This window comes from Pongo abelii, chromosome 16 (assembly GCF_028885655.2).
Source record: "Pongo abelii isolate AG06213 chromosome 16, NHGRI_mPonAbe1-v2.0_pri, whole genome shotgun sequence".
In the NCBI taxonomy this organism is placed as follows: Eukaryota; Metazoa; Chordata; class Mammalia; order Primates; family Hominidae; genus Pongo; species Pongo abelii.
Window position 1 is genome coordinate 96015407 of NC_072001.2, and position 27471 is coordinate 96042877.

Consider the following 27471-nt stretch of genomic DNA (forward strand, 5'->3'; position numbering starts at 1 on the left):
GAGGCGAAGGTTGCAGTTTGACGAAATCACACACCACTGCACTCCAGCCTGGGACACAGGGTGACCAAAAAAAAAAGAAAAGAAAAAAGATAAAAAATGTATATGCAGGTGGGCTTTCTCACCTCAAGATTCTGAATTCCTTCTAAGTGTTTTCTAGTTGCTTTAAGCTCTTGTGGTCGTCTCTTCCTTAGTGTACTCTCCTTACATCCTTTGGAAGTTTAGATTCTAGAATTATTTACTTGGAATGCAGTTACATTCCATTCTAAACTTCCTTTCCCTTGGGTTTATAAAAACATTGGTGGGTTGTGAATTGTGACCAACAGTGAAAAAATACAAAAGAATATGATAATAAACTCCAGGGTGTATCCCATTTGTATGGGTTGTTTCTAAGTCTAGCAGTGCCTGCTTGCTGGTAATCTTTCACTTTGGATTTTTTGTTGTTGTTGGGACAGAGTCTCACTCTGTTGTGCTGGGATTACAGGTGTGAACCACCATGCCCAGCCTCGTGGTGGCATTATAGATGCCTGAGGCTGGATAATTTGTTATTGTGGGGAGCTGTCTCATACACAGTGCAGTGCTGCAATCCCAGTCTCAGGTGGGATTTTCCCACCTCCGCCTCACAAGGAGCTGGGACCACAGGTGTGTACCACCCCACCTGTCTAATTTTTGTAGAGATGGGTTTGGACCATGTTGCTCAGGCTGGTCTCTAATTCTTGGGCTCACCTAGACCTCTCAAAGTGCTGGGATTACAGATGTGAGCCACTGTACCTGGCCTTCACTTTGGATTTTATCAGGAAGGAAAATTGTACATGGTGAACATTTTGTAGAAAAATACCAAAGTAGATTTATATTTATTGAGTGCTTACTCTGGGTAAGGGACTGTTTTAAGGGTTTTACGTGTGTGTGTGTGTGTGTGTGTGTATGTATATATGTATATATATACATATATATATTTTTTTCTTTTGAAATAGGGTTTCACTCCCATCTCTCACACTGGAGTGCAGTGGTACAATCTCGGTTCACTGCAGCCTCCACCCTCCAGGCTCAACCAGTTCTGCCTTAGCCTCCTTAGTAGCTGGGACTTACAGGCACATGCCACTGCACTTGGCTAATTTTTGTATTTTTTGTAGAGATGGGATTTCGCCATGTTTCCCAGGCTGGTGTTGAACTGGGAATGAGCCGCCACGCCTGGCTATATGTATATTTTATTTAATACGAAAGTCAGTATAGCAAAAATGTTAGTAACCCTCCTAAAGTTAACCAACTCACTAAATGAACGATTACATAGTCCTCTTCCTTTAAAGGCCAGTGGGTGACCTTAGGTCCTGCTGATCTTACTTATTTTTTTGAGACGGAATCTCACTCTGTTGCCTAGGTTGGAGTGCAGTGGCGCCTTCTCAGCTCACTGCAACCTCCGCCTCCCAGGTTCAAGTGATTGTTCTGCCTCAGCCTCCCGAGTGGTTGGGATCACAGGCGTTTGCCACCACACACCCAGCTACTTTTTACTATTTTTAGTAGAGATGGGATTTCACCATGTCAGTCAGGCTGGTCTCAGACTCCTGACCTCAAATGATCTTCCCACCTCTGCCTCCCAAAGTGCTTCGATTACAGGGGTGAGCCACTGCGCCTGGTCCCTGCTGAGCATTTACTACCCATGCTGTTCTGTTCCTTCAGTTCCGTTGTGTGCTTACCAAGGATTAGTAGATACATCTTGAATTTGTTTATGCTGGTTGTACAGTCATGTGTTGCTTAACAATGGAGATACATTCTGAGAAGTATGTCGTTAGGTGATCTTGTAGTTGTGTGAACATCTCACTTACCCAAACCTAGGTATAGCCTACTGCACACTTATACTATAGCCTGTTGCTCCTAGGCCACAACTGTATATTGCATGTTACAGTACTGAATGCTGTAGGTGATTATAATACAATGGTAAATACTTGTGTATCTAAACAGAAAAGGTACAGTTAAAATACAGTATTACAGTCTTACGGGATCACTGTTGGCTATGATACCAGTCATTGACCTAAACTTCCTTATGTGGTGCATGATACTTGTAACTTTGCATTTTAATTAAATAGCAAGTCAGAAGGTGAAATGATTGTGAGAGATTGTTTCAGTGAAAGCTAAGTTGAATGCTTTAGGAAGACTAAATAATAGCTAGCTGTATAGTACCTCCGAAGAATCTAGAGCTTGTTCTGATTGCTTTGTCTGTGTTAGTTTGTGTGGTTCTCACCACTCCTGAGGTACGTATGCTTATCCCTATTTGCTAGATGGGAAAATCGAGTCCAGGAGAGTCAATGGTAGAATTGGGATTCAAACAGTGGCAGTTTGACTCCAGGATTGATTAAGCATCTTGTGAAAAGTTGCTGTCAAATTAATGGGTAACAGAAAACTTAGCCGTGTGCAGTGGCTGATGCTTGTAATCCCAGCACTTGGGGAGGCTGAGGCTGGCAGATCACTTGAGGCCAGGAGTTCGAGACCAGCCTGGCCAACATGGTGAAACCCTGTGTCACTAAAAATACAAAAATTAGCTGGATGTGGTGGTGCACTCCTGTAATCCCGGCTACTAGGGAGGCTGAGGCAGAGACGCTTGAACCTGGGAGGCAGAAATTGCAGCGAGCTCAGATCGCACCACTCCAGTCTAGCCTGGGCAACAGAGTGAGACTGTGTCCCCCCAACCCCCGCCCAAGAAAAAATCAACATCAACAAAAAAAGAGGAAACTAATGTATATGAGACTGGGGAAAATAGTAAAAGTCTTGCATAATTGTGTAGTTTGCTTCTTTTTAAACACTTTGCATTTTTAAAGAAGCAGACTCAAAATCACAGTGCACTGTGGGTGTGACTGATGCCAGACACACATTCTGCTGTTCAAAAGGCCATGACTCTACATCAAAAGATTCTAGTTAAAATGTTGTCCTGAAGTGATGCTCATGGGGATAGTATAAGAAACAAATGTGCAAAGATGGGTAGATGGGAGGTACTGGAGGCCTCAGAACTTGACCTTTGTGCAGTTTGTCCTCCATTGCCACACATGAACTTTGGATTTGGTCACAAGTTTTGAAGATTTGTGCTTTGCTTCAAGTTTGTTTTTTTTTTTTTGTTTGAAGCTTAGTTCCCAGACAGGTTTTGCATGAGAATCACTTGGAGAACTTTAAAAGCCAAGCTCCCTGTCTGATTGGATTTAGGAGCCATGTAGTAGGTTTGAGGAATTGTCCAAAGCTCTGGGTGGGTCTGTGGCATAGCTAGGCTTGAGACCTGTTGTGTTTATTTGCCGTCTGGGGGAATAGTTCTTTTTTTTTTTTTTTTCTTTTTTTGAGAAAGCAGGCACTTTTATATATTGTTGGTAGAAGAATACATTGGTGCACACTCTGTAAGGCATAGCTAGGCTTGAGACCTGTTGTGTTTATTTGCCGTCTGGGGGAATAGTTCTTGAGTGTGTTGTGTGTTGACAATCTTGAGATGGAGTCGCGCTCTGTCGCCTGGGCTGGAGTGCGGTGGCGCAATCTCGGCTTAGTGCAACCTCTGCCTCCTGGGTTCAAGTGATTCTCCTGCCTCAGCCTCCCAAGTAGCTGGGATTACAGGTGTGCGCCACCATGCCCGGTTAATTTTTGTATTTTTGTTTTGTTTTGTTTTGAGACGGAGTCTCGCTCTGTTGCCTAGGCTAGAGTGCAATGGCGTGATCTTGGCTCACTGCAGCCTCCACCTCCTGAGTTCAAGTGATTCTTCTGCCTCAGCCTTCCGAGTAGCTGGGACCACAGGTGCCCGCCACCACGCCTGGCTAATTTTTTGTATTTTTAGTAGAGATGGGGTTTCACTATGTTGGCCAGGCTGGTCTCGAACTCCTGACCTCGTGATCCGCCAACCTTGTGATCTGCCCGCCTCGGCCTCCCAAAGTGCTGGGATTACAGGCGTGAGCCACCGCGCCAGGCCCCGACAAACTAAAATGGTTAGTGTGTCTTCCATTTAGATGCAGGTTGACATTCAAATAGAGGCAATGTATGACTGGTAAATTGTAATTTCAAAGGAAAGCAGTAATGGATCAAACTCTTGAACTGTTCTCTTTCCCTTGCTTAAAAAAAAGTCTGTTCCCTCTGAATCTAGCTTTATATAGACGTTTAAATCCTTAGGTTTACTTGCTAAAAATCACCTGGGGTGCTTGTTCAACATATTCCCAGGCTTCTTGCTTGAAAGTTAAAAAATTCAGCAATTCTAGGGTTGTGTCCAAGAATCTGTATGTTGAACAGCAACCTCAGTTGATTCTTGTACTGAGGCAAGTTTGGGAATAAGGTCAGTGTGGGACAGGGTTTCGATCTTTTCTGTTCTGTTCTGCTGCTTTTTAGCTGTAGAATCTTGGGCAGGAGCGTCTGAGCCTGTTTCTTCATCTTTTAAAATAGAGTAAGGGTAGTACTTGTCTCTTAGGGAAGGAAGTTCAAATTAAATAAAATGATACTTCTAGGCAGTGGTCTTTAACTAGTGGCAGGTTTGTCCCCTTCCATTACCCTGGACATTTTTGCTTGTCACTCTGGGGGTGGGGGTGTTACTGGCCTCTAGTGGGTAGAGGCCAGAGATGCTACCAAACATCCAAGAGTGTGTATGAGACAGCTCCCCACAATAACAAATTATCCAGCCTCAGGCATCTATAATGCCACCACTAGGCTGGGCACGGTGGTTCACACCTGTAATCCCAGCACTTTGGGAGGCTGAGGTGGGATCCCTTGAGCCAGGAGTTCGCGACCAGCTTGGGCAATTTAGGGAGATGCCATTTCTACAAAAAATGTAAAAATTAGCCGGGTGTGGCAGTATGCACCTATAGTCCCAGCTATTTGGAAGGCTGAGGTGGGAGGATTGCTTGAGTCCAAGAGGTTGCGGCTGCAGTGAGCTGTGATCACATTACGTGCACTCCATCCTGGGCAACTGAGCAAGACCCTGTCTCCAAAAAAAACAAAAACCCTGTGATTGAGAAACCGTGCTTGCCATGGTGAATGTTGGTTGTTAGTAATAAAGTTGAGGCCCTTTGCAGTTTCTTCTCTGGCCTGATGCAGAGACCCCTCTTACTCCCATGATGTTATGGGCATATGTTTCACATTTATTATTGGGATTGGTAATCAGATCTTTTAATCTCCTTTGAACTTTAGGAGTTGCTGAAAGCACCATATATTTTATAAAAGTCTAAAGTTTATAACCTAAACATTAGCTAACTAAAGGCAAGACTCACCGGGCTGAAAGGAACTCTTGGCCAAATTGGTCCATCTGTCCATAGGGCTTTGATGAGTGTAAATACATTGCCTGAGGTGGTTAAGTATTCTTTTGTTAATGAATTCTGGGGAGAACTCCCCTTGTAACTGCTTTTCACAGCTTGGTTATTTACAAAGACTTTTGTTTTTACCTAAATAGAAAGCTTCTTTTGTCTTTTGTGTATTAGCACATTGCCAGATCCTGATTAGGTAGGTATCTGTGAAGTGCCTTAACTAATTTGTACCTTAACCAGGCTTCTTGCTAGAATACATGTTTCTCTAATGTATACCTGGGTGCTAATAGTTTGGTGCTATGGAAACTACTCATATTTGGTTATTGGGGAGCAGAAGTAGTATGCATGACGAGGCTAAGGTGATGCCTGCCTGGCTTCAGCTGTGAATTTTAGAAATACACTGATCCTTACTGCTGGATTTCTTAATCTGGGAGGTACTGATGGAATTTAGCCTTTTTATCCCTTGAAATTATAAGCAGCATTTTGTGTGTACTTTTTCTTATACATGTACCTTTTTCTGCTGTCAAAAGACAAAATTTCAACAAATTGAGTATAAAGATCTAATTGGATTTTATTATTGATTAACAAATTAGATAGCACCCCATTTATAAAAAAACAGGTGCCCATTGGGCATGGTGGAATAATCGGTTTTTATAAGGTTGAGCAGGAACAGGGAAACAACATAGTACAAAAATGTGGGTTAACATCAGGTTACTTGAAGTTATTTTCCTTATAAGGGTTAAAGCAGAGGGAACTTCCTTATGCCAGCTCACACTGTCTGTTTGGGGATTTGGGTATCTTCTTTCCTGAAGGTAAGGTAAACAATTTAGAAGTTTAACATGAGTGACTCTATTTTGGTTTGGTCTGTTAGGGTCTAGGAGCTCCGTCCAAATTAGTGGCCTTCCATAGATTCTATTTAACACTGGAAGGAGGGTCCATAGTGTTGCATGTGTTAGGGTGACTGCTGAGAGCACTGCTGAATCCTGGGGAGGGCCTGCACCTTAGAACTGATCAGTTCTACAATGTTAGAAACAGACCTCTTTTCTCAGAAATTAAGAATTCAGAAAAGTTCAAAGGATACAATTAAAGTTTTTTTTTTTTTTTTTGAGACAGAATCTCGCTCTGTTGCCCAGGCTGGAGTGCAGTGGTGCGATCTCAGCTCACTGCAAGCTCCGCCTCCCGGGTTCACGCCATTCTGCTGCCTCAGCCTCCCGAGTAGCTGGGATTACAGACGTGTGTCACCACGCCCGGCTAATTTTTTGTATTTTTAGTAGAGACAGGGTTTCACCGTGTTAGCCAGGATGGTCTCCATCTGACCTTGTGATCTGCCTGCCTCAGCCTCACAAAGTGTTGGGATTACAGGCGTGAGCCACCACGCCCAGCCTACTAAAGTTTTAAAATAAAAAAGTTAGACATAGCTAGGGTCACTTTTATGATTTTGGCATATAAAGAGTTGGCACTTACAAAATGTACATGGTTATGTAAAAATGTTTTGTGTTTTAAAAATTTAATAGTTTTGAAATTTTCTTTTTGATATTGTGAAAGGAAAATAAATCTCGGGGACCTCCAAATTACTAAGCCAAAGGGAAAAGTCAAGCTGGGAACTGTGTCAGGCAAACCTGCCTCCCATTTTTTTCTTAAATAAGATAGCTAGAAAAATAAAAATGCTACACACCTCCCTAACAATTTGCCCACAAGGAAATTCCTTGTGGACAAAGAACTCAAAGCCATCCCCTCTATTCACCTAAGACAAATGCATATCTGATTGCTTCCTCTGCCCTGTTGTTTTGCCAAGCCAGACTGAGGCATAAATGACTATGCCTCTACTCTCTTCTCACATGGAACTTGTGTATTCAGTGAAAGGCTAATCAAGAGACTTAAAAGAATGCAACTGTTTGTCTATTATCTACCTATGACCTGGAAGCCCCCTCCCCTGCTTCCAGTTGTCTGGCCTTTCCAGGCCAAACCAGTGTGCATCTTACACATATTGATGTCTCATGTCTCCCTAAAATGTGTAAAAACCAAGCTGTGCCCCATCACCCTGGGCACATACCATCAGGACCTCCTGAGGATGTGTCACGGGCACGTCCTTAACCTTGGCAAAATAAACTTTCTAAATTGATTGAGCTTCTGTCTCAGATACTTTTGGGCTCACAGTATTTACAGACCTAATTCAGCCCTAATCTAGCTGCTGCATTTAGTTGCATAGTGTGAATATTTCACATTTTACTTTTACATTTTCATAAATGGGTATATGGATTATTTAGGTTTTTTTATGAACAGAGCTCTGAATATTTATTTGCCTTGTCCTATACAAGTTTGATAATTTGTCTACGTTACATGCCCACAAATTGATTTGCAGGATTCATACACTTTTTTATTTTTTTGAGTCGGAGTCCCACCCTGTTGCTCAGGCTGGAGTGCAATGGTGCAACCTCAGTTCACTGCAACCTCCACCTCCCACGTTCAAGCGATTCTCCTACCTTGGCCTCCCGAGTAACTGGGACTACAGGCGCGTGCCACCACGCCCAGCTAATTTTTGTATTTTTAGTAGGGACGGGGTTTCACCACGTGGTCCAGGATTGTCTCAGTCTTCTGACCTCGTAATCTGACTGCCTCGGCCTCCCAAATTGCTGGGATTACAGGCATGAGCCGCTGCGCCTGGCTGATTCATATACATTTTGAGGGTTACTGGCTATTCTTACAATTATTTAATACTAAGAGACTTTAATTTCTGCAAAGCAGATGAGTGCAAAATAACCAGTTATAATGTTTCCCAAATTAACAGAGGTTTAGTTATTTTTAAAAATGAGTTTATTGGCCATTTCAGTTTCTTCTCTGTAATTGCGTATCCATTTTCTTTGTGCGGTTTTTGGTTGGATTTTTGATATGTAATTCTTCATATGTTGTGTATCTATATGCTTTGTTATGTGTACCTTGAAATTTTGTTTCCCAGTCCGTCTGGGAAACAAGTTACTTGTCTTTTAACCTTGTTTATAGTAGTAACTTATTCTGAAGAAGCACAGGACTTGAACCAAAGGTGGCGAATTTAAAGAACTACATCCAGTATTCTTTACCAATAAGAAATGTGTGGCCAGGCGCAGTGGCTCATGCCTGTAATCCTAGCACTTGTGGGAGGCCAAGGCGGGCAGATTACCAGAGGTCCGGAGTTCAAGACCAGCCTGGCCAACATGGTGAAACCCTGTCTCTACTAAAAATACAAAACAATTAGCCAGGTGCAGTGGGGCGCACCTGTAATTCCAGCTACTCTGGAGACTGAGGCAGGAGAATCGCTTGAATCCTGGAGGCGGAGGTTGCGGTGAGCCGAGATCACACCACTGCACTCCAGCCTGGGCTACAGAGTGAGACTTGGTCTCAAAAAACAAACAAGCAAAAAAAAAAGTGTGACTAGTCAGTCTTCTTTGCTTTTCCATCTTAAGACACATAGAAGTGACTGAGAAGGAATAGTTACACAATAACTTTGGTTTCATAATCAGTTCAACTGAAGAATGTACGTGAATAAGGGCAGTGATACCTAACGCTGATAGTTGATAGTGTGGACTGGATAATTCAGACTGTGGGGTGACATCTTACACACGCACAGACACACACACACTCTTGGGCTTTTGTCTTTTTTATAGGTAAGGATTTGAATTTTGGCATATGCCTGACACATAAGTGCTCCATAAATATTAGCTATTGTATCACTGGTAGGAAGTTAGCCTGGAAGTAAGTTTTATGGAATTCCAGTGTAGATTGCTTTGTGATTGTTTCGCCAGATTTTGCTTTCACTCACAAATACACTAAGGTCTGCCAACCAGTTCGGCCATTTTGTAAGTTAGGAAAATAAACACTAAAGTGAAATGGCGGCTCTTGGGCGGGGCTCCCACAGGCTGGCTCCTTTTAAGTGGAATGTTGCTGTGCTGCCCTCTTGTGGCCATTTGGGAAACGGCGATTAAAAATGGAACAGTAACTGTTAATGGCACTTCGTTTCAAAGTCCAGTTGCAAGAAGGTTAATCACTCCATTTTTACCTACTTCAGAAAGTATTTTGAAGAGATACCAAATCCTTTTGATCCACAAGCAAAAGGAAGTGGTAAACCTTTTTCTCAATCAGCATTTATTTTTGATTGGAATCTGAATTCCCAGTTTTGATTTGTTCTTTTATCTGTGTATTGTGTTTTCCTTTTAATTATTTGTTAAGTAAAAAATTATAAAAGTTGTTTGCAATTTAGATGTTGAATAATTTTCAGATAGTTGTTTTTCATGAAGATTCTATATATATGTTGGATAGTCATTCCTGAAAATCCAGTGTTTAATTGCCCTGTAACTAGTAAGCCATTGGTAGTCAGCTAATTTTATTACTTTGTTATTTAGGTGAAGGCTTAAAGGACTCCACTCACTAACTCAGTTTGACCCTTTCTATTAGTCTTGTGGGCTTCTGCCTCCTCTACTAAACCAGCACTAAAGCTACAGCTTAGTACTAATAGTATTTACTATTATAATTATTAGGTATTAATGGCAATTCTACATAGTCTCTTAGGAAATGTCGTTTTTTTAAGGGAATAATTTGAATATATATGTATATATACATATGTACACTATATATACACACATATATACACATATACATATATATACACACACACACATATATACGTATATATATATATTTTTTTTTTTGAGGCAGAGTTTTGCTCTTGATGCCTGGGCTGGAGTGCAGTGGTGTGATCTCGGCTCGCTGAAACCTCTACCTCCTGAGTTCAAGCGATTCTCCTGTCTCAGCCTCCAAAGTAGCTGGGATTACAGGTGCATGCCACCATACCTGGCTAATTGTTTTTTTAGTAGAGGCTGGGTTTCACCATGTTGGCCAGGCTGGTCTTCAACTCCCGACCTCAGGTGTTCCACCCGCCTTGGCCTCCGAAAGTGCTGGGATTACAGGCTTGACCCACCATGCTCGGCCCATAATTACACTTTTTTTCTTTCCCTTTTTTTTTTTTTGAGACGGAGTCTGGCTGTGTCGCCCAGGCTGGAGTGCAGTGGCGCGATCTCATTTTCCATTTCCAGTTTATTTAGTGATTATTCCTCTTATGAGAAGTATGAAAATTAAGTAATGACTTTGTTGAGGTTTTTTTTTTTTCTTCTTTAAGCAGTTCCCCTCATTAGTATTTGTATTCAGTCTTACATCTGATTCTGGTTCCAAAAACAATTTAAAAACACTTTTTTTTTTGGAGACGGAGTCTTGCTTTGTTGCCCAGGCTGGAGTGCAGTGGCACGATTGTGGCTCACTGCAACCTCTGCCTCCTGGGTTCAAGGGATTCTCCTGCCTCAGCCTCCCGAGTAGCTGGGACTACAGGCACACTACCATGCCCAGCTAATTTTTTGTATTTGTAGTAGAGATGGGGTTTCACCGTGTTAGCCAGGATGGTCTCCCATCTCCTGACCTCATGATCTTCTCATCTCAGCCTCCCAAAGTGCTGGGATTACAGGCGTGAGCCACCGCACCTGGCCTAAAAACACTTTTTTAAAACACTCATTCAAATCTTTGCTTGTTTTGTGTAGGGTGGGGTGTACTTGCAGCCCTTGGTTTGGATTTGGCTCTTATGATTAGACTTATTTTAGACAATTAACTAGTTTAGACATTAAAAATACTTAAGGTATATAATGAAGTGCTGTGAATTCACTATTAAGGTTCACTACTAAGTTTCAGTCATAAAATGTCACTAGTATCATTCCCTGAGAGCATCTGCCTCCCTCAACCCCTAAAGGTAAATATAGTTATGAACTTGGTGTTAATCTTTTCTTGGGTTTGATTTTCATTGTTGTTATTTTTGAAATTACACAAGTAATCCATGGAACTCACAAGTATACTTCAAATAACCCATCCGTAACAGAGTAAACCAGTGTTAGCAATGTGGTGATTAAAATGCATTGGTACACATAGATAATATGCTGACAGAAAAACGGCTTTTTTTTTCCCCAGAAGGTATTGTTGTATGCATTGTTACATTTCTAGGAATCACTCTCCTACACAAACTGAAAAACATAGCTGCACAAGAAGATATGTAGAAAGATATTTATGGTTACAGTCAACAGTTTCAAAATACAAATACTCTACTCAGAAATATGGAAAGTGTATCAAAGATATTTGTAACTTACTGATTAAGTGAAAAATCTGAAAATAACCTAAATGTACCATTAATAGGGGAATGTTATATAAAATGTAGTCAATTTACAGTATAAACCAGTTCAAAGGGAATGAGATGGGCATCCATATAGACATATCCTGATGCGGGCATTGGCTTTCCATTACATCCTATCTGCAGTGCTTCCCACTTTTTAGCACAGAACACTATAAACATTTCTAGTTGGGCTGTTCTAGTTATCTTCAGTAAACTAATGCTGCCTTTTGTGGGTCTTTAGTTGGTAACGATTTTCAGTCTTTTTGTTGCTGTTGGAGTTTTTTGTTCCCTAGTATTGTATAGACCTGTTGTCTGTGACAGTTTTATTGGTGGTGATTGCCAAAACATGATTCTATTCTTAAACTTTTGTCTGGAGTTAAACATTATAGTAGTTGAAAAACTAAATATGTTATTTCAAAGGGGAGGCAAATTGCACATTCTAGCAAATGAATGTGCAATTGAATCCTTCTCTAATATACCAGGCACAAAGAACATCAAAGGAGATACGCTTAGTTTGCAAGTTTATTGGGGAGGTTGACAAGCGGCCAGATTACTTTATAGTATGGGACGAGTGGAGGCAAGGTAGTGTAGATGTTAACAGCTGCCGGAGCTTTGGAGTGAGTCTTTCTAGGTCAGCATGTGTGTCATTGCTAAAAGCGTAGAGAGCCAGCAGGGCATGGTAGTTGAAGCTCAGACTTGAGATGCGGCTGCCTGTTTTCCATCTCGGTGGTGGTAACTGCTATGACATGTGTCAGTATTGTGGAAGTATCTGATAGGTATTGAGCTTAGGATAGGAGACCAAAGGATGTTCTGGGAGAAGGTGATACCTAAGGCCACAAAATTAGAGAGGTATTTAATTTGCTGTGTCCGCAGTGGGTGCAGGAGCTAGAGGGGAGCAATGCTAGGTCTGGAGTCTGGAGCAGTGGGGGTGAGGGAAGAAATGATTAAGTAATGTGCCTTGAGAAATGATCAGAGGCCAGGTTTTGTAGGGCATGCTGAAATTGGATGTTATCAGTGACCAGAAGACCCGGATGCCTGGGAGGTGAACAAGCCTTCAGCTGCCTTTGCTATGGGAATACAGTTTCCAGGTACTGCCTTGCCTAACATCCCTTTCAAGTAGACTGCCCTTTCTATTAAATAAATCCCTTCCTTACTTACGAGGAAATTCTGGAGCTGTCTCTGTACCTGTCTGTCCATGAACAAATAGTGGAGGCAAAACTAATAAATTCCAGCTAGTGTCATGGGTTGTGGGTAACAACTCACTGATGGGTGTTAGCTGGGGAGAATTTTGTGTTAGAAGGGGAATCAGCTTGGATGTGATATGCTCAGATTTCCTGTTTGGGTAGGGCTTTGGCATTTATAGGGCATTGCTTTCATAGCTGGCATTAGATGTTCTCATGACACTACTGGTAGATGTCACATAGGTTGACACAGGTTAAAAGATGACACAGGCCTGAGGTGAGCTAGGACTGAAATGGAAGCTGCAATGCCAGAGCCTACACCTTTTAAGTGTTCCTATCACTATCCAGCTCTCCTCTTTCTTTTTTCTTTCCTGATGACAACCTGCCTGGTCACAGGTATAAAATAAATGACTCAGATGCTTTAGTCACCTGGACTAGTCAGCTTGGACTGTGCAAAGGGTTAAGGAGTCAGTAATTGTAATGAGGTCTTGAAACTGTTGAGTCACTTGTTACAAGGAAGCCTGTTTTGGGACCTTGTGTAACAGGGATAAGAGTTAATAATGTTTTCTGTGTCTCTAATCTTTTGGCCCCCTATGGTAAAATAGAAAGAAATGAGCTTTAGATCCACACTTGGATTGGAATCCTGGCCCCCTCACCCTCTTCCTCAATTTCTAGTTTTGTCCATTGGCCAAGTTACATAAAAGAGGTTTTTTTCGTCCTTCATATGGTGATAATAATGCCTAATAGTATTGTTCTTGGGAATAAGCGAAATAATACATATAAAGTACTTAGCCTAGTGTCTGATATCTATTAGGTGATCAGGAAGTTACATGGTTTTTCTCATCTTTCCCCCCTTCCCAGTGTTGAGAACCTCCCCCGGACCCCTGCTCTCCCATTTTTTCTCGTTGCTTCCTCATGGTAACTGAAAGGCCTCCGTATTGTAATGTGCTGTGAATCGCATGGTGTTATTTGCGTCAGTCCCAGTTTGCAGTGTACTGCCCTGTGCACCTCTAGAAGATGCAGTGATGGTAAATATAGAGCTTCCCTTTACCCTTTCAGGTTTTGTGCCACGTATCTTATCTCCTGGCTTCTGAACTCAGGGACTTTTCTGTTAATGTTACTGTAGGTTCTGGGTTTTTCCTTGCCCCCCTCAGAGCAAAGATGGGTAGTTCTCAAGCAAAAGAGTAGAGTGAACAGTCCACCTGTTGCTGTAGAGTCCATCCATTTGAGGTCTTTTTGCTTCAGAGTATCTTCCCTTCTACCAGCATGCCCCTCAGTTGGTTTTTCACCATTAGAGGAAGATGAGGATATTGCTTTCTCTGTGCTTGAGATTGATAAGCTATCACCCCTCAGTCTCTCTGGTTTCTGTTTTGTTCCTTTAGATGACATCTACCTACTTAGATTGTTGCTCCCTACGGGATGTTTGGAATGAAGAAGGGAAGGGAGATGTGTGGAGGCCAATAGCAGTCTTTATTGGGTTGGGTGTTCTCATTAGCATCAGAGTGCCCTTTTTGTTTACTTGTTTCTGTTAAGTCTACCGCTTCTGGATCTCACTGCAGATTATAAGGCAGGGCCTCTGGATTGAAGTGAATGTGTATCGATTTTTATAAAGCTCCTCAGATGAGCCTAATTTGCTCCTAGTGAGAACCACGATTGGATAATTGCAACCAGTTTGCATTCTTCCTCTTTGGGTAAGATGCTTTGTTTTTTTTGTTTTTGTTTTTGTTTTTTGGAGACAGGATCTCACTGTGACACCCAGGCTGGAGTACAGTGGCAAATCATGGCTCACTGCAGCCTCGACTTCCTAGGCTCAAATGATCCTCCCACCTGAGTTTCCTGAGTAGCTGGGATCACAGGCATGCACCATCACACCCAGCTTAATTTAAACATTTTCTTGAAGAGATGGGTTTTGCATATTGTCCAGGCTGGTCTTGAACTCCTGGGTTCAAGCAGTCTTCCTGCCTAGGCTTCCCAAAGTGTTGGGATTATAGGCTTGAGCCACTGTGTCCAGCTTGTTTGGTTTTTTTTTTGGAGACCGAGTCTCACTCTGTCTCTAGGCTGGGGTGCAGTGGCATGATCTTGGCTCACTACATCCTTTGCCTCCCAGGTTCAAGCGATCCTTCTGCCCCAGTCTCCCGAGTAGCTGAGACTGCAGGTGTATGCCACCACAGCCAGCTAATCTTTGTATTTTTAATAGAGACGGGGTTTCACCATGTGGTCCAGGATGCTCTCAATCTCCTGACCTCATGATCCGCCTGCCTCGGCCTCCCAGAGTGCTGGGATTACAGACATGAGCTACCGCGCATGGCCTGGTTGGTTTGGTTTTGTTCTGTGTTTTGTTTTTTTCTTGTTGAGAAGGGAATGATAGTTAACAAATATGACTTCGTGGATTCATATATATCTGGTTTCAAATCATACTGTGTTAACTAGGTGTGAGAGTTAAATACTTATGAGCCTCAGTTCAGCCTCATTTGAATGAAGGGGACAGTAATATCCATGTTCAGAGTTTCTGTCAAGAGCCTGTCCATAGAAATAACCTGCTCTGTAGCATCATGTAAACATTCAGGAAATGGTAGCTATTGGGGATTTTGAGAATGGTAGCAATAACATTATTTGGAATGTAAAAGCATAAATGTGAATTTGAAGAGTTTGGTCTTATATTACCAAAATTACTATCTGCAAATGTTTCACCATGAGAATTTTTTTTTTTAAGCAGATTCGCGTGTCAGTTCTTAAATATTTTTAAATCTCTCTCTCTCTCTCTCTCAAAATAAGTCACTCAGCCTCTGAAGAAGCTTCGGGTTCAGACTCAGGCAGTCAGTCGGAAAGTGAGCAGGGAAGTGATCCAGGAAGTGGACATGGCAGCGAGTCGAATAGCAGTTCTGAATCTTCTGAGAGTCAGTCGGAATCTGAGAGTGAATCAGCAGGTTCCAAATCCCAGCCAGTCCTCCCAGAAGCCAAAGAGAAGCCAGCCTCTAAGAAGGAACGGATAGCTGATGTGAAGAAGGTATCTACTTTGCCATACAGTACAAGTGTGCTGCTAGCCTAGGACAAGCTAGCAGACCTTTGTAGTTTATGAAAACTCATTAGTATATCTTGATAATGAAACCTACAGCCATTTTTCCTAGTAATATACAGTAGTATATCTGAGGATACAAATGAAGACTTTCTGCTCTATTAAGGAGAATAAATTACCTGAACCATCCAGTTATAGGGAGGAAAGACAAATTTTTGTACGCTTCGTTTTTTAACTTTATTTATTTATTTTTGAGACAGAGTCTTGCTCTGTTGCCCAGCCTGGAGTGCAGTGGCGCGATCTTGGCTCACTGCAACCTCCGCCTCCCAGGTTCAAGTGATTCTCCTGCCTCAGCCATCCAAGTAGTTGAGATTACAGGTGTCTGCCACCACACCCAGCTAATTTTTGTATTTTTAGCAGAGACTGGGTTTCACCATGTTGGCCTGTCTGGTCTTGAACTTCTGACCTCAGGTGATCCACCTGCCTCGGCCTCCCAAAGTGCTGGGATTATAGACCTGAGCCACCATGCCCAGCCTAAAATATACTTTTAAGGTTAAAGTGAGCAGTTCAGGAAAGTTAATAATGTGTAGTTATAGGTTGGATGGACCTACAAGCCAGTCAGAATGATTGGACTGTGCCTTTGATAATCATTATCCTAAAATGAGAAGTTCTAAGGAAGGCTCTTGGTTTTCTATGTACACATCCTTTTCACATGGTAGCTCCCTGCCCCCGTCCAAAAGCTTATTACTCATGTAAGAGTACTCAGTAGTGAGTAACTCCACACTGTAGATTTTTCATGGAAGAGTTGACTTAGATATCAGCTCTCAAAAGGACAAATAAGAACACAAGATAATTTTAGGATGTAAACATTATAATATATGCTGTAACAAAGTCACAATAGTTGAGCTAGAATGCCTGGCTGATATCTTGAAGTGATAAAACTAGTTGATGTAGTAACACTGAAATTATTTAGCCCCCCTAGTTAATAAGGGCTCCATAAAAACCTGTGTTGAGTAAAAACTTTCATAGCTCTAGCAGAGGGCCAGGTATGGGCATGGATAGACGGGCTAGAGTAAAGCGCACTTTCCCTCCTTCCTTTCTCTGCCAGGTTTTTTCAGAGTGTTTTATGTTTACTGCCTCTTCCTGTATTTCCCACCACTTGGTTATTCCTAACTCCTTCTGTTGGGACCTTTTGTCCTTTAACTCCAAGGTGATGCTAAGGCCGTTACAGAATCTGTGGACTTTGGATTACGTGGTTACGTTGGATTCTAGTTGTAAAATGCCTATTCTGGGCTATCTTTTCTTTTGAAGCCTTGATTTTCTTCAGCTTACTTTATCATTTTTATGTTGTTGTTGTTAATGTCATTGTTGATAATGTCCTTTCTTAGTGACATTTTTGGATCATTTTTCATAAAGATGAGACAGGGTCTTGCTCTGTCACCCAGGCTGGAGTGCAGGGGTGCAATCCCAGCTCACTGCAGCCTTGATCTCCTGGGTTCAAGTGATCCTCCCACCTCAGCCTCCCAAGTAGCTGGGACTACAGGCACGTATTGATACACCTGGCTAATTTTTAAAATTTTTTGTAGAGACAGGATCTCCATACATAGCCCAGGCTGATCTTGAGCTCCTGCACTCAAACCATCCTTCTGCCTAGACCTCCCAGGGTGCTGGGATTACATGCCTGGCCCTACACTTTTAAATACAAACATTTCACAAGTCTCAGCTAGTGGCTTCTTTTGTGCATGTTCTGAGCCTTACTTTTCCAAATATTCTCATGACGTTAGCTGTCACCTGTAATTTGATAACCCATATTTCTCATCTCAGCTTTTACTACTTAATTTCTGTTACACCTTTTCATGTCAGTGTTCCACAATCCATTCAAATTCCTTTTGCTTATGTGTGATTCTGTTAAAAGAATACAGAATATACTTAGTAGTAGTTATCTCTGGGGAAGAAAGTGAAAATGATTTTTCTCCTCAACTAATCTGTCCTTTAAACTTTTTAAATCACTGGTGAGGATTGTTACAGGTCTTAAAGGTTGTTACAGGTCTACAAAAATCAGGTCTTAAAGGCAAAGGGCTAATTACTGCTACAGAATAAAAATAGATGTGTTAGAGAAAGGGTGGCAGTGGTTCTCATTCTGAGAACTTCTAGCTAAATGTTAGCAATGCCTCATCTGCATTTATCTGGGATGTTACATGACCTGAGGAACTTAAAGAAAAATACAAATTCCTGATTCTTATTTAATTAGACTTAATGGGGGCTTTGCCTGTTGTATTTTCAGTTTCACAGGTGGGTTAGTGCAGTCAAGACTGAAACTCAAAGCAGTAGGGAATTTAAAATTTATCAGTAAATACTTTGTCTTTAGTGGAAGCAGCCGCTGTCTTACCTTTTTGTATTATTCAGCTGTATGTTTATATTTTAATGATGGGTAAGCGGTATACCGTATAGATTTATAGCTATTAAGTAATGAAGACATTGGTAAACTAATATTTCCTAGGATGATATGCCTATTTTCAAAAAAATGGTGCTTTATTGTCATAAATAAAACTAGCAAAACAACCCTTTTGATACTTGGTTACTTGAATTCTCTTCAATTGCAATAAATGTTTGATAATAATAATGGGGGTCAAGAAAAAAGATTAATGCGTGGTCTCTTTATTTTACAGATGTGGGAAGAATATCCTGACGTTTATGGGGTCAGGCGGTCAAACCGAAGCAGACAAGAACCATCACGATTTAATATTAAGGAAGAGGTAAGGAAAAAATGTTTTAAGGGTGTGCATTTAAACTCCCTATCTTCATTCTTTCTGACTCTGGTATGTATTACCATTAAAAAGACTGAACTTCAGGCATGGGGGTTAAGTGACTCTAATATGAGCTATCTATGAACAGATACAGTAAGGCAAGAAGTTAATAATCAAATAAAAGAATCTAACCAGAAAGATCATATAATAGTGAATTTTTTAGTAGAGTATTATACAGAACTGACCTCAAAATTGTTTATTTTTTAAGTTGTTTCTCATAGTGAAAATTGATTATATATAGGAAGAAGTTTACTTTTTTAAGCCCCTAACTTCTAAATCTCCTAGATTTTTATTAAATGGGTAACTTGTTTGGTAAACAAACAAAGCAATAGAAATAGTTTTGGATTTATTCCTGAAAGAGGAGGGAGTGCTTAATTAATGTATCTACTTTTATTTAACTCCTTAAATTTGGCTTCCTTGCTCATTTTTAGTGTGAGATATAATAAAATGAGTTTCAAACATACTTACTCTAATTGTGAGAGATTGAATAGATTGGTGATTTTTTTAAATTGGTATTCTATTCCAGGCTTGGTTGTCTATAGAATCAGACTTCTTTCACCTTTCTCATTTTGTGTGATATTTTTGTGGATTCTTATTCTGAATTAGGTTTATAGACTAGATCCTGAAGAGAGATTCTTTTGTCTCAATGAAATGTCTACTTTCTGCTTTCTTAGGAGGACTTTGCTAGTATTAGCTATATAACGTACTTCTGATGAAAGTTAAATATTGATAGCCACAGGTCAGTGAGTTGGGTGTGGGTTTTTAAATAAATGTACCTTAAAAATCTAATTCACCCAAACGTCTGCATTACATTTGTGATGTTTTATTTTGAGTGACCTCTGAGCTGTTTTGCCTTTGCTTTTGTTTTCCATAGTGTCTCGCACTAGGTTACTGAGCCATGTTTGTTAAAACCAATCACATAGTTGTAGAAATCTTTCCCTCTTTTACCTATTAATTAACACATTCTCTGTAGGGTACAAGATTAACAGCAGTAGGAATAGTTTGCCATTTTCCTTAATTTTGGAGAGAAAGAATTGAAATGTCTGTGACTAAACTTTCCTTGGCCTAGTGCTGTTAGCAGAGCACTGTTGGCTCATGAGTGAACATACTCTTAAATGAGTCTAAAATGAATACATCAGTAGTTGGTGCCTTTAAGGCACACTGACTAAATGTTGTGGCATTTTTATTTGATATTCTAAATCTGCAGTATCCAGTATGGTCCTCACTACTCACATGTGGCTTTTAAAATTCACATTTAGTTAAAATTAAAAATTCCATTTCTCAGTCACACCAGTCACATTTTAAGTGCTCGGTAGTCACATGTGGCTGATGGGTACTGTATTGGACATTGTAGATACAGGACATTTACATCGTTGCAGAAAGTTATTGGATATTGCTGTTCTGGAAGTCAAGCTGAGATAAATATTTCCTGGCTTTAGAGATAACTCAGTGATAGCAGAGAGATATTAATTTTCAAATCAAAAGAAGAGGGAGCTCCACCAAGCAAGTGCTTAGGTTTCTTTGTGTCTGAAAGCTCATATTGAATAATGGTATATTGAGTAGATTGCTGATCCAGGAGATAGTGTTGTCCCGAAGAACTGTGAATTAAAGTCTGTAATCATTTTTCCCCCCTCACACACTGAAGGCAAGTAGCGGGTCTGAGAGTGGGAGCCCAAAAAGAAGAGGCCAGAGGCAGCTGAAAAAACAGTAAGTCTTTCATGGGGGAAATTATTCAATCTAGTAGTTTCAAACTTGTCAGCATTTCTAGGACTGCCTTCGTTGTGTCTTTAGTCTACTCCAGGTCCCTTAGTCTGCTGCTGTCTCTCTTACTAGCTCGGGTGATTGTCTACCTTGACCTGTTGCAATAGCAGCAGCAGCATTGGAAACCCAAGATTCTCAGTTTAACACATGGAAGGGGTCCACGTATACTCGGGCTTTTGCTTGGGATAAATCTCAGCTTCTTCCATCGGGTTAACCCAATTAGCCCATTGATTTTTTTCAGAAAAATATGTATAAATAACAAGTACACAGGTATTTGGTATTGTAGTAAGCAAGGAACAAATGTAGATTTGCTATTTTTATGGCAAAATCATATTGGCTGAACATCCATTTTGGTAAGAAATTACATATTGTTGTTTCTGTATAATTTTAATGTTGCAGTTCATAAGCCAGAAAAATTTAATTTGTGGACTTAATGTGAAGTTTCTTTATAACATAGATTTATATGTTCATTTTTTAATTTAAAAAGTTCTATTTATATGATATAATGAAATTATTTGCTTTTTTTTTTGAGAAATAATTTTTAAAGTCATTTTTTGGAGAGGGTGTGAATCCCGTTGACAATCTGAATTCTATAGCCTCTCTCAAAAATGTAGATATTCAAAACTTTGTATACCAGTTCAGGGGTTCTCATGTTAAACAGTTGTCCATGGCTTCTATTAAGAGCTCTAGGTACATACGCTTTGTTGTAAAATATTATTAATCTTTAGTAAGTGGCCTAAGGCAAGTCATTTGAGATTTTAAAACCCATTTCCTCATCTCCAAAAAAAAATAATACCATCTACCCAACAGGATTATTAGAAACTATGCTAAGATTTTGTGACATTAAATAAATGTAGGGTATTACAGAGCCTTACAGAAAAGTCAGGTACTTAATTTTGCCCTGCTAGAGTGCATTCAGTTTCCATTTGTGTTTTGGAGAAATAGTAACTGTAAGCAAACCTGCACTTGGCATCTTAGAAGGCTTTTGTTCTGCCCCAGTCTCGTGGTCTGCTTGGGAGACTATTATCTGCTTACTGGTCTAATGGCCTTTTGAGTATCTTTCCTGAAATGTCCATCTTGATTACCCCCTGGGAAATCCGTGCATGTAATCATTACTTCACCATCTGACCGCGGGTTAAATGGTCGGATTCTTGACTTCCTATTTTAATGGCCTTATTTGTGTGTGCAGAAGCCAGCGTTTGTTTCAGTCACTATAATACATTGCACTTACTCTGGTTACTGGCTCATATTCTTGTCAGCCTTTTTTTTTTTTTTTTTTTTTTTTTTTGAGACAGGGTCTCACTCTGTTGCTCAGGCTGGAGTGCAGTGGCTTGATCTCAGCTCACTGCAGCCTTGGCCTGCTGGACTTAATTGACCCACCTAAGCCACTTGAGTAGCTGGGACTACAGGCACGTGCTATCATGCCCAGCTAAGTTTTTAAAAATTTACTGTAGAGATGGGGTCTCACTATGTTCTCAGGCTGGTTTCAAACTCCTGAGCTCAAGCAGTCCTCCAGCCTCGGTTTCCTAGGATTACAGGTGTCAGCCACTGTGCCCCGCCACTTATCAGTCTTAAGAATTCCCCAAAGTTGGCAACCTTCATTAGCATATATGGACCTTTCTTTTCCTGAGTAGAACCTCTTAGTTCCTTGCAGAGTAGGATCTGTCTTCTTTCTCATATTGCTTCCCTACCCTAGGGCTGTTCCATGGGAACTGCCTTGGGCTGAGATAGTTCCCCTCATGTTCGTGTGTTTGGGCACTGGGCTAGCCTTCCTTTCTGCTATTCTCTGGCCAGCTGGTGAGTATTGTGGATTTACAGAGAGCTCTTCTCCTGAGTCACCAGTTGAGATTCCTGAAAGATTAATTAGAGGAGGTCTTGTAGCTGCTGACACTCAAGTTGCAAGGCACAGCACTTTAGGAGCCTTTTGTGATCCAAGCTGAGCAAGTGTAACATAACCTAATGTGTGGGCACATGCATTTCAGAATTCAGAGAGACTCACTCAGAGAGGGAAAGGTTTGAAATATTGGCACAAAGAAATGCTTTTCTGAAACCCTGCAGATTTTATTCACACATTTTAGAGTTTTTAAAAAGGGACAGTTTTGTAAAATTGGTTTAAAAAAATTAATTCCAAACTTTAGGAAAGTTACAAGAATAAAAATGCAGTACAAAGGACACCTTATATACTTTACCCAGATTACCATTTTTGCTCCATTTGCTTTATTATTGTGGGTGCTATTTATTTAAAGAGAGAGGATTGCTCTGTCACCTAGGCTAGAGTGCAGTGGTGCAGCCTTGGCTGTCTGCAGCCTCAATCTCCTGAGCTCAAGTGATCCTCCCACCTCAGCCTCCCAAGTAGCTGGGACGACAGGCATGCACCACCATGCCTGATTTTGTATTTTTGTAGACATAGAGGTCTCACTATGTTGCCCTGGTTGTTCTCAAACTCCTGGCCTCAAGTTATCCTCTCACCTTGCTCTCCCAAAGTGTTGGGATTAGCATACGTGAGCCACTGCACCCAGCCTGTGTATATTTGTATATATACAAACATAATGTTTTTTATGAACTATTTGAGACTAAAATTCATAAAATTTTACCTTTTACCCCTTTACCTTAAATATGTAAGGTATATTTCTTAAAAATAAGGATATTCTCTTTTATAAGCACAGTACAGTACAGTTTCAACTTAGATTTAAAACATTGCTGATGTACTTTTTTTTTTTTTGAGACGCAGTCTGGCTCTGTCGCCAGGCTGGTGTACAGTGGCGCGATCTCAGCTCACTGCAACCTCTGCCTCCAGGGTTCACGCAGTTCTCCTGCCTTAGCCTCCCGAGTAGCTGGGACTACAGGCATGCGCCACCATGTCCAGCTAATTTTTTGTATTTTTAATAGAGACAGGGTTTCACCATGTTGGCCAGGATGGTCTCAATCTCTTGACTTCGTGATCAGCCTGTCTTGGCTTCCCAGAGTGCTGGGATTGCAGGCTTGAGCCACCGCACCCGGCTGCTGATGTACTTTTGTCTGATTCATATTTCAGTTTTGTCACTTAACCCAATAAAGTCTTTCATAATATTTTTCCATCTCTACTACAGCATCTAGTTTAGGGTCAGTTACATGCAATTAGTTGCATGTCTTTTTTTTTTTTTTAATTATACTTTAAGTTCTAGGGTACATGTGCACAATGTGCAGGTTTGTTACATATGTATACATCTGTCATGTTGGTGTGCTGCACCCGTTAACTCGTTATTTACATTAGGTATATCTCCTAATGCTGAGCCTTCCCGCTCCCTCCACTCCATGACAGGCCACGGTGTGTGATGTTGCCCACCCTGTGTTCAAGTGTTCTCATGGTTCAATTCCCACCTGTGAATGAGAACATGCGGTGTTTGGTTTTTTGTCCTTGCGATAGTTTGCTCAGAATGATGGTTTCCAGCTTCATCCATGTCCTTACAAAGGACATGTCTGATTTCTTTAATTGGGAGCACTTTCACAGCCTTCTTTTGCTTTTAGGACATTGATGTTTTTGAAGAATGCAGTCTTGCAAGGGACTGTGTTCTTTGGAGAATTATAAAGAGACCAATTACCCCGTCACGATTTGTATTAGGTTTTTATTTTTTGGGACGGACTCTCGCTGTGTCGCCCAGGCTGGAGTGCAATGGCGCAATCTCGGCTCACTGCAACCTCCACCTCCTGGACTCAAGTGATTCTCCTGCCTCAGCCTCCTGAATAGCTGGGATTACAGGCGTGTGCCACTGTGCCCAGCTGATTTTTGTATTTTTAGTAGAGAAGGGGTTTCACCATGTTGCCCAGGCTGGTCTTGAACTCCTGACCTCAGGTGATCCACCCGCCTCAGCCTCCCTAAGTGCTGGGCTTACAAGATGAGCCACTGCGCCTGGCCCTTTTTTTTTTTTTTTAAATTAAAGAGACAGGGTCTTACTCTATTGGTGCAGATGTGTGGCCATAGCTCACTGCAACCTTGAACTCCTGGGCTTAAGTGATCCTCTTGCTTCAGTCTCCCCAGTAGCTGGGACTATAGGCACGTACAACCACATCCAGCTATATTCATATTTTTAAAGCTTGGAAGAAGTTATACAACACAATGGACCTGCACAATATTTAAAGTATTTTTTAAATTAGTTAGCATCATTTATTTGAGAGATAGTGCATAACAGTCTGTGTTTTTAGCTTCTTTTGAGAAAATTTGGTAATGCTGGCTCATGTAACAGTGACGGACCAGGAGTTCTCCATTTTGCCCTGTTTGCAGTTCTCATCTGGCCCCTGTGTTTGAGATTGTAATTTCTGACTTAGAGTCATACAAACAAACAAAACATTGAATTTTATTTAACCAACTCAGATGCTGTTTTGATTAAACTCTTTTTTTTCATGCATTACCTCTTAATGTTATCCAAATTGTGCAACGTTGTATAAGATTTTTGTTGACTTCTGGTCCTGGTGGTTTTGTTTTGTTTTTGTTTTTGAGACAGCGTTTTATTCTTACCAGGTGGGAGTGCAGTGCAGTAGCACATTCACAGCTCACTGCAGCTTTGACCTCCTGGGCTCAAGTGAGTCTCCCACCTTAGCCTCCTGAGTAGTTGGGACTGCAGGCGCGCGCCAGCACACCAGGCTAATTTCTTAATTTTTTTGTAAAGACTGGGTCTCACTCTGATGCCCAGGCTGGTCTTGAACTCCTTGGTTCAAGCCGTCCTCCCACCATGGCCTCCCAAAGTGTTGGGATTACAGGCATGAGCCACTGTGCCTGGCCCTTTTCCAGTGTTTTGAATTGGAGATTGTCACATACCTGTAACACAGTGGAGGGGAATCCCTATTAGCCTCAGATTTCCTTTGATCATTGGAATTTTTTATCAAAGGCATCCTTTCTTGGGGAAATCTACTGAAGATTGAAGAAACAAAAGTAGCTACTTCTCTCTTCCAGATGTCTTCTAAGTGGAGGAAAAAGTTTTCTTTTTTACAGACAGTTAATAGCAAGCCTTACTAACTCTTGGTCAAAGTTCTGGCTCATTATATTTAAAAGTAGCTGTTGTTCATTTCCTACTTTACAGTTGATTAGATTTGATTTGTCTGTGTTAGGATTTGTGTCTAGCCAACCACCTTTTCCCAATAAAGGAAGAAAACTAAACACATTTAAGTTGCATTTTGACTTTTTCCATGTCTATTTACATTGCCTTGGGGCCTCTTGGCTAAATCTTGGTATTTTTCTCCCTAGTTCTCAAAATTTTGGGAAAAATTTAGTTGAATTTTGTGTTTTTACGGTATCTAGGGGACTCTGTTAATGGCCTCTAAAGCTGGATATTATAAGTTTCCTTTGATACACATTTTTTGCTCACGATCTCATATCTTAAACTATTCTTTATTGTAGCCTGACTTACAATGTATGGCTTAGTGGTGGAGTCTTGATAAGATTTGCATTTTATAAGAGGCCAGTAATGTAGGAGAGGACAGCAGTTTCACATGTGGGAGAGCCTTATACATCTGTAGGGTTGGAAAGTAATTTCTTTGTAATGGCTCAGTCACTTTTTTCACTTCACCCATTCTTCATGTGACTTAGTATTGCTGGTCCTTACTATCTTTTTTCTTGTTCTTGAAAATTAAAAGAAAACGTGAAAGAATCCAACCAATTTCAAATCTACATACACACACACTTAGACCTTTTAGACCTTGAGTTTTTCAAATACTCCCAGGATGTGCAAGCCTGGCTTTAATGTTTCCTGATTCTTTGGTCCTCATTGAGTTATGATTGAGAGTAGCAGGGCTGAGGGTTGGTGATATGGCCAAGCAATTCATTTCCTCACTGCACTTCAGTTTCCTTCTCTGGGAGGAGAGCTTTGGACTAGTTGATTTTTTAAGTTTTTTTTTTTTTTTTTTTTTTGGATTCTTTTTTTTTTTTTTGAGACGGAGTCTCGCTTTGTCACCCAGGCTGGAGTGCAGTGGCCTGATCTTGGCTCACTGTAAGCTTCACCTCCCGGGTTCATGCCATTCTCCTGCCTCAGCCTCTTGAGTAGCTGGGACTACAGGCGCCTGCCACCATGCCTGGCTAATTTTTTTGTATTTTTAGTAGAGACGGGGTTTCACCGTGTTAGCCAGGATGGTCTCAATCTACTGACCTCGTGATCCGTCTGCCTCGGCCTCCCAAAGTGCTGGGATTACAGGCGTGAGCCACCATGCCCGGCCTTTTTTGTATTCTTATATTGGGAGATTCTCAGTCCTCCTGGTTGTTCATAAGTCTGTAAATCTGTAATCTAACTGGAAAACTCTAGCCTCAACACATCCATTCTCTGTGTTTGCTGTCTCCTGTACTTGTAGAAGTGGACCTCATTGGTGGCCCTGGTTTAGGTTCTCAATTCCTGGGGGAGATATGGTAATTAGAATTTATTGGTGACTGTGGATCTTTCTTATCTGAAGGACTAGCTGTTCATATTCCTTCAAGCATGCTTCTACTTCTCTCCAGTTTGACTGTGTAAGCCCCCTCTGAGGGGTAAACTGTTGTGGACTTGGTCTAAGGGAGACTGTCAACATCTTCCTTCCTTCCTTCCTGGTGATCACCTTATATTCCTTGGATTCTTGGCAAACGTTTATTGTACTATGCTCCGGGGAAGCAGAATTAGACCAGTGTCCAGAGTGTATATATGAAGGTCTTTGTTTTAAAGAGACTGAAGGATATTAGGCAATACTAACAGGCCTTTCTGTCTTACCAGAAGCACCCCTACCCATCTGACTGATAGACTAATTGTGCATTCTTTAATTGATTTTTTTTTAACCTAATAAAGAAACATCTCCATTTGCCTGACTTTGGCTAAACTCTGGCACAAAGATGAACAAGAAGTCTTGGTGTACGAGGAGCCATCTACTGGGGAAATGCATATGAAAACATGCAGTGCTAGTAGAAGTTGAGTAATATTCATAAAAGTGCTCCACTGACCGTCCATGGAAGGCCTGAATTGTTGTTTTTTCCCCCTAAGGTCTCTACCAATTCAGGTATAGGGTGACTGTTGTAGCTTTTAGGAAGGTTCTCAATCTGCAGATCAGCCACCTCCTTTCAATAAGCTTTCACTATTACTTGACCTGTTCTCCCATGGAGAATGTTGATTTGACATTTGTCTTGTTGTAGCTGTTGTCATTAGTATGACCTCGTTCCCTATAAAGTGACCCATAGGCAAATTGGTAATTGTTTTATTTCCAGAGAAGCCCCAGGCACTTGCCTGTCAGTTTTTTCTTAGGTATTTCATGCCCAGCAGCTATTACATGTTTCTTCCCTCTT

General features: G+C 41.1%; 1 protein-coding gene across 8 annotated transcripts in view; it reads left to right on the forward strand.

Moving 5' to 3' along the window:
• Nucleotides 1-27471, forward strand: part of CHD2 (chromodomain helicase DNA binding protein 2) — a 142092-nt gene that overhangs the window by 23479 nt on the left and 91142 nt on the right. For 4 of the 8 annotated variants that reach the window (XM_063716057.1, XM_054531208.2, NM_001133821.2 and 1 more), the window contains 3 exon segments: nucleotides 15390-15621; nucleotides 18300-18386; nucleotides 20083-20144. In XM_063716057.1, the coding sequence (XP_063572127.1) occupies nucleotides 15390-15621; nucleotides 18300-18386; nucleotides 20083-20144 (381 nt within the window). 8 annotated transcript variants of the gene reach the window in all.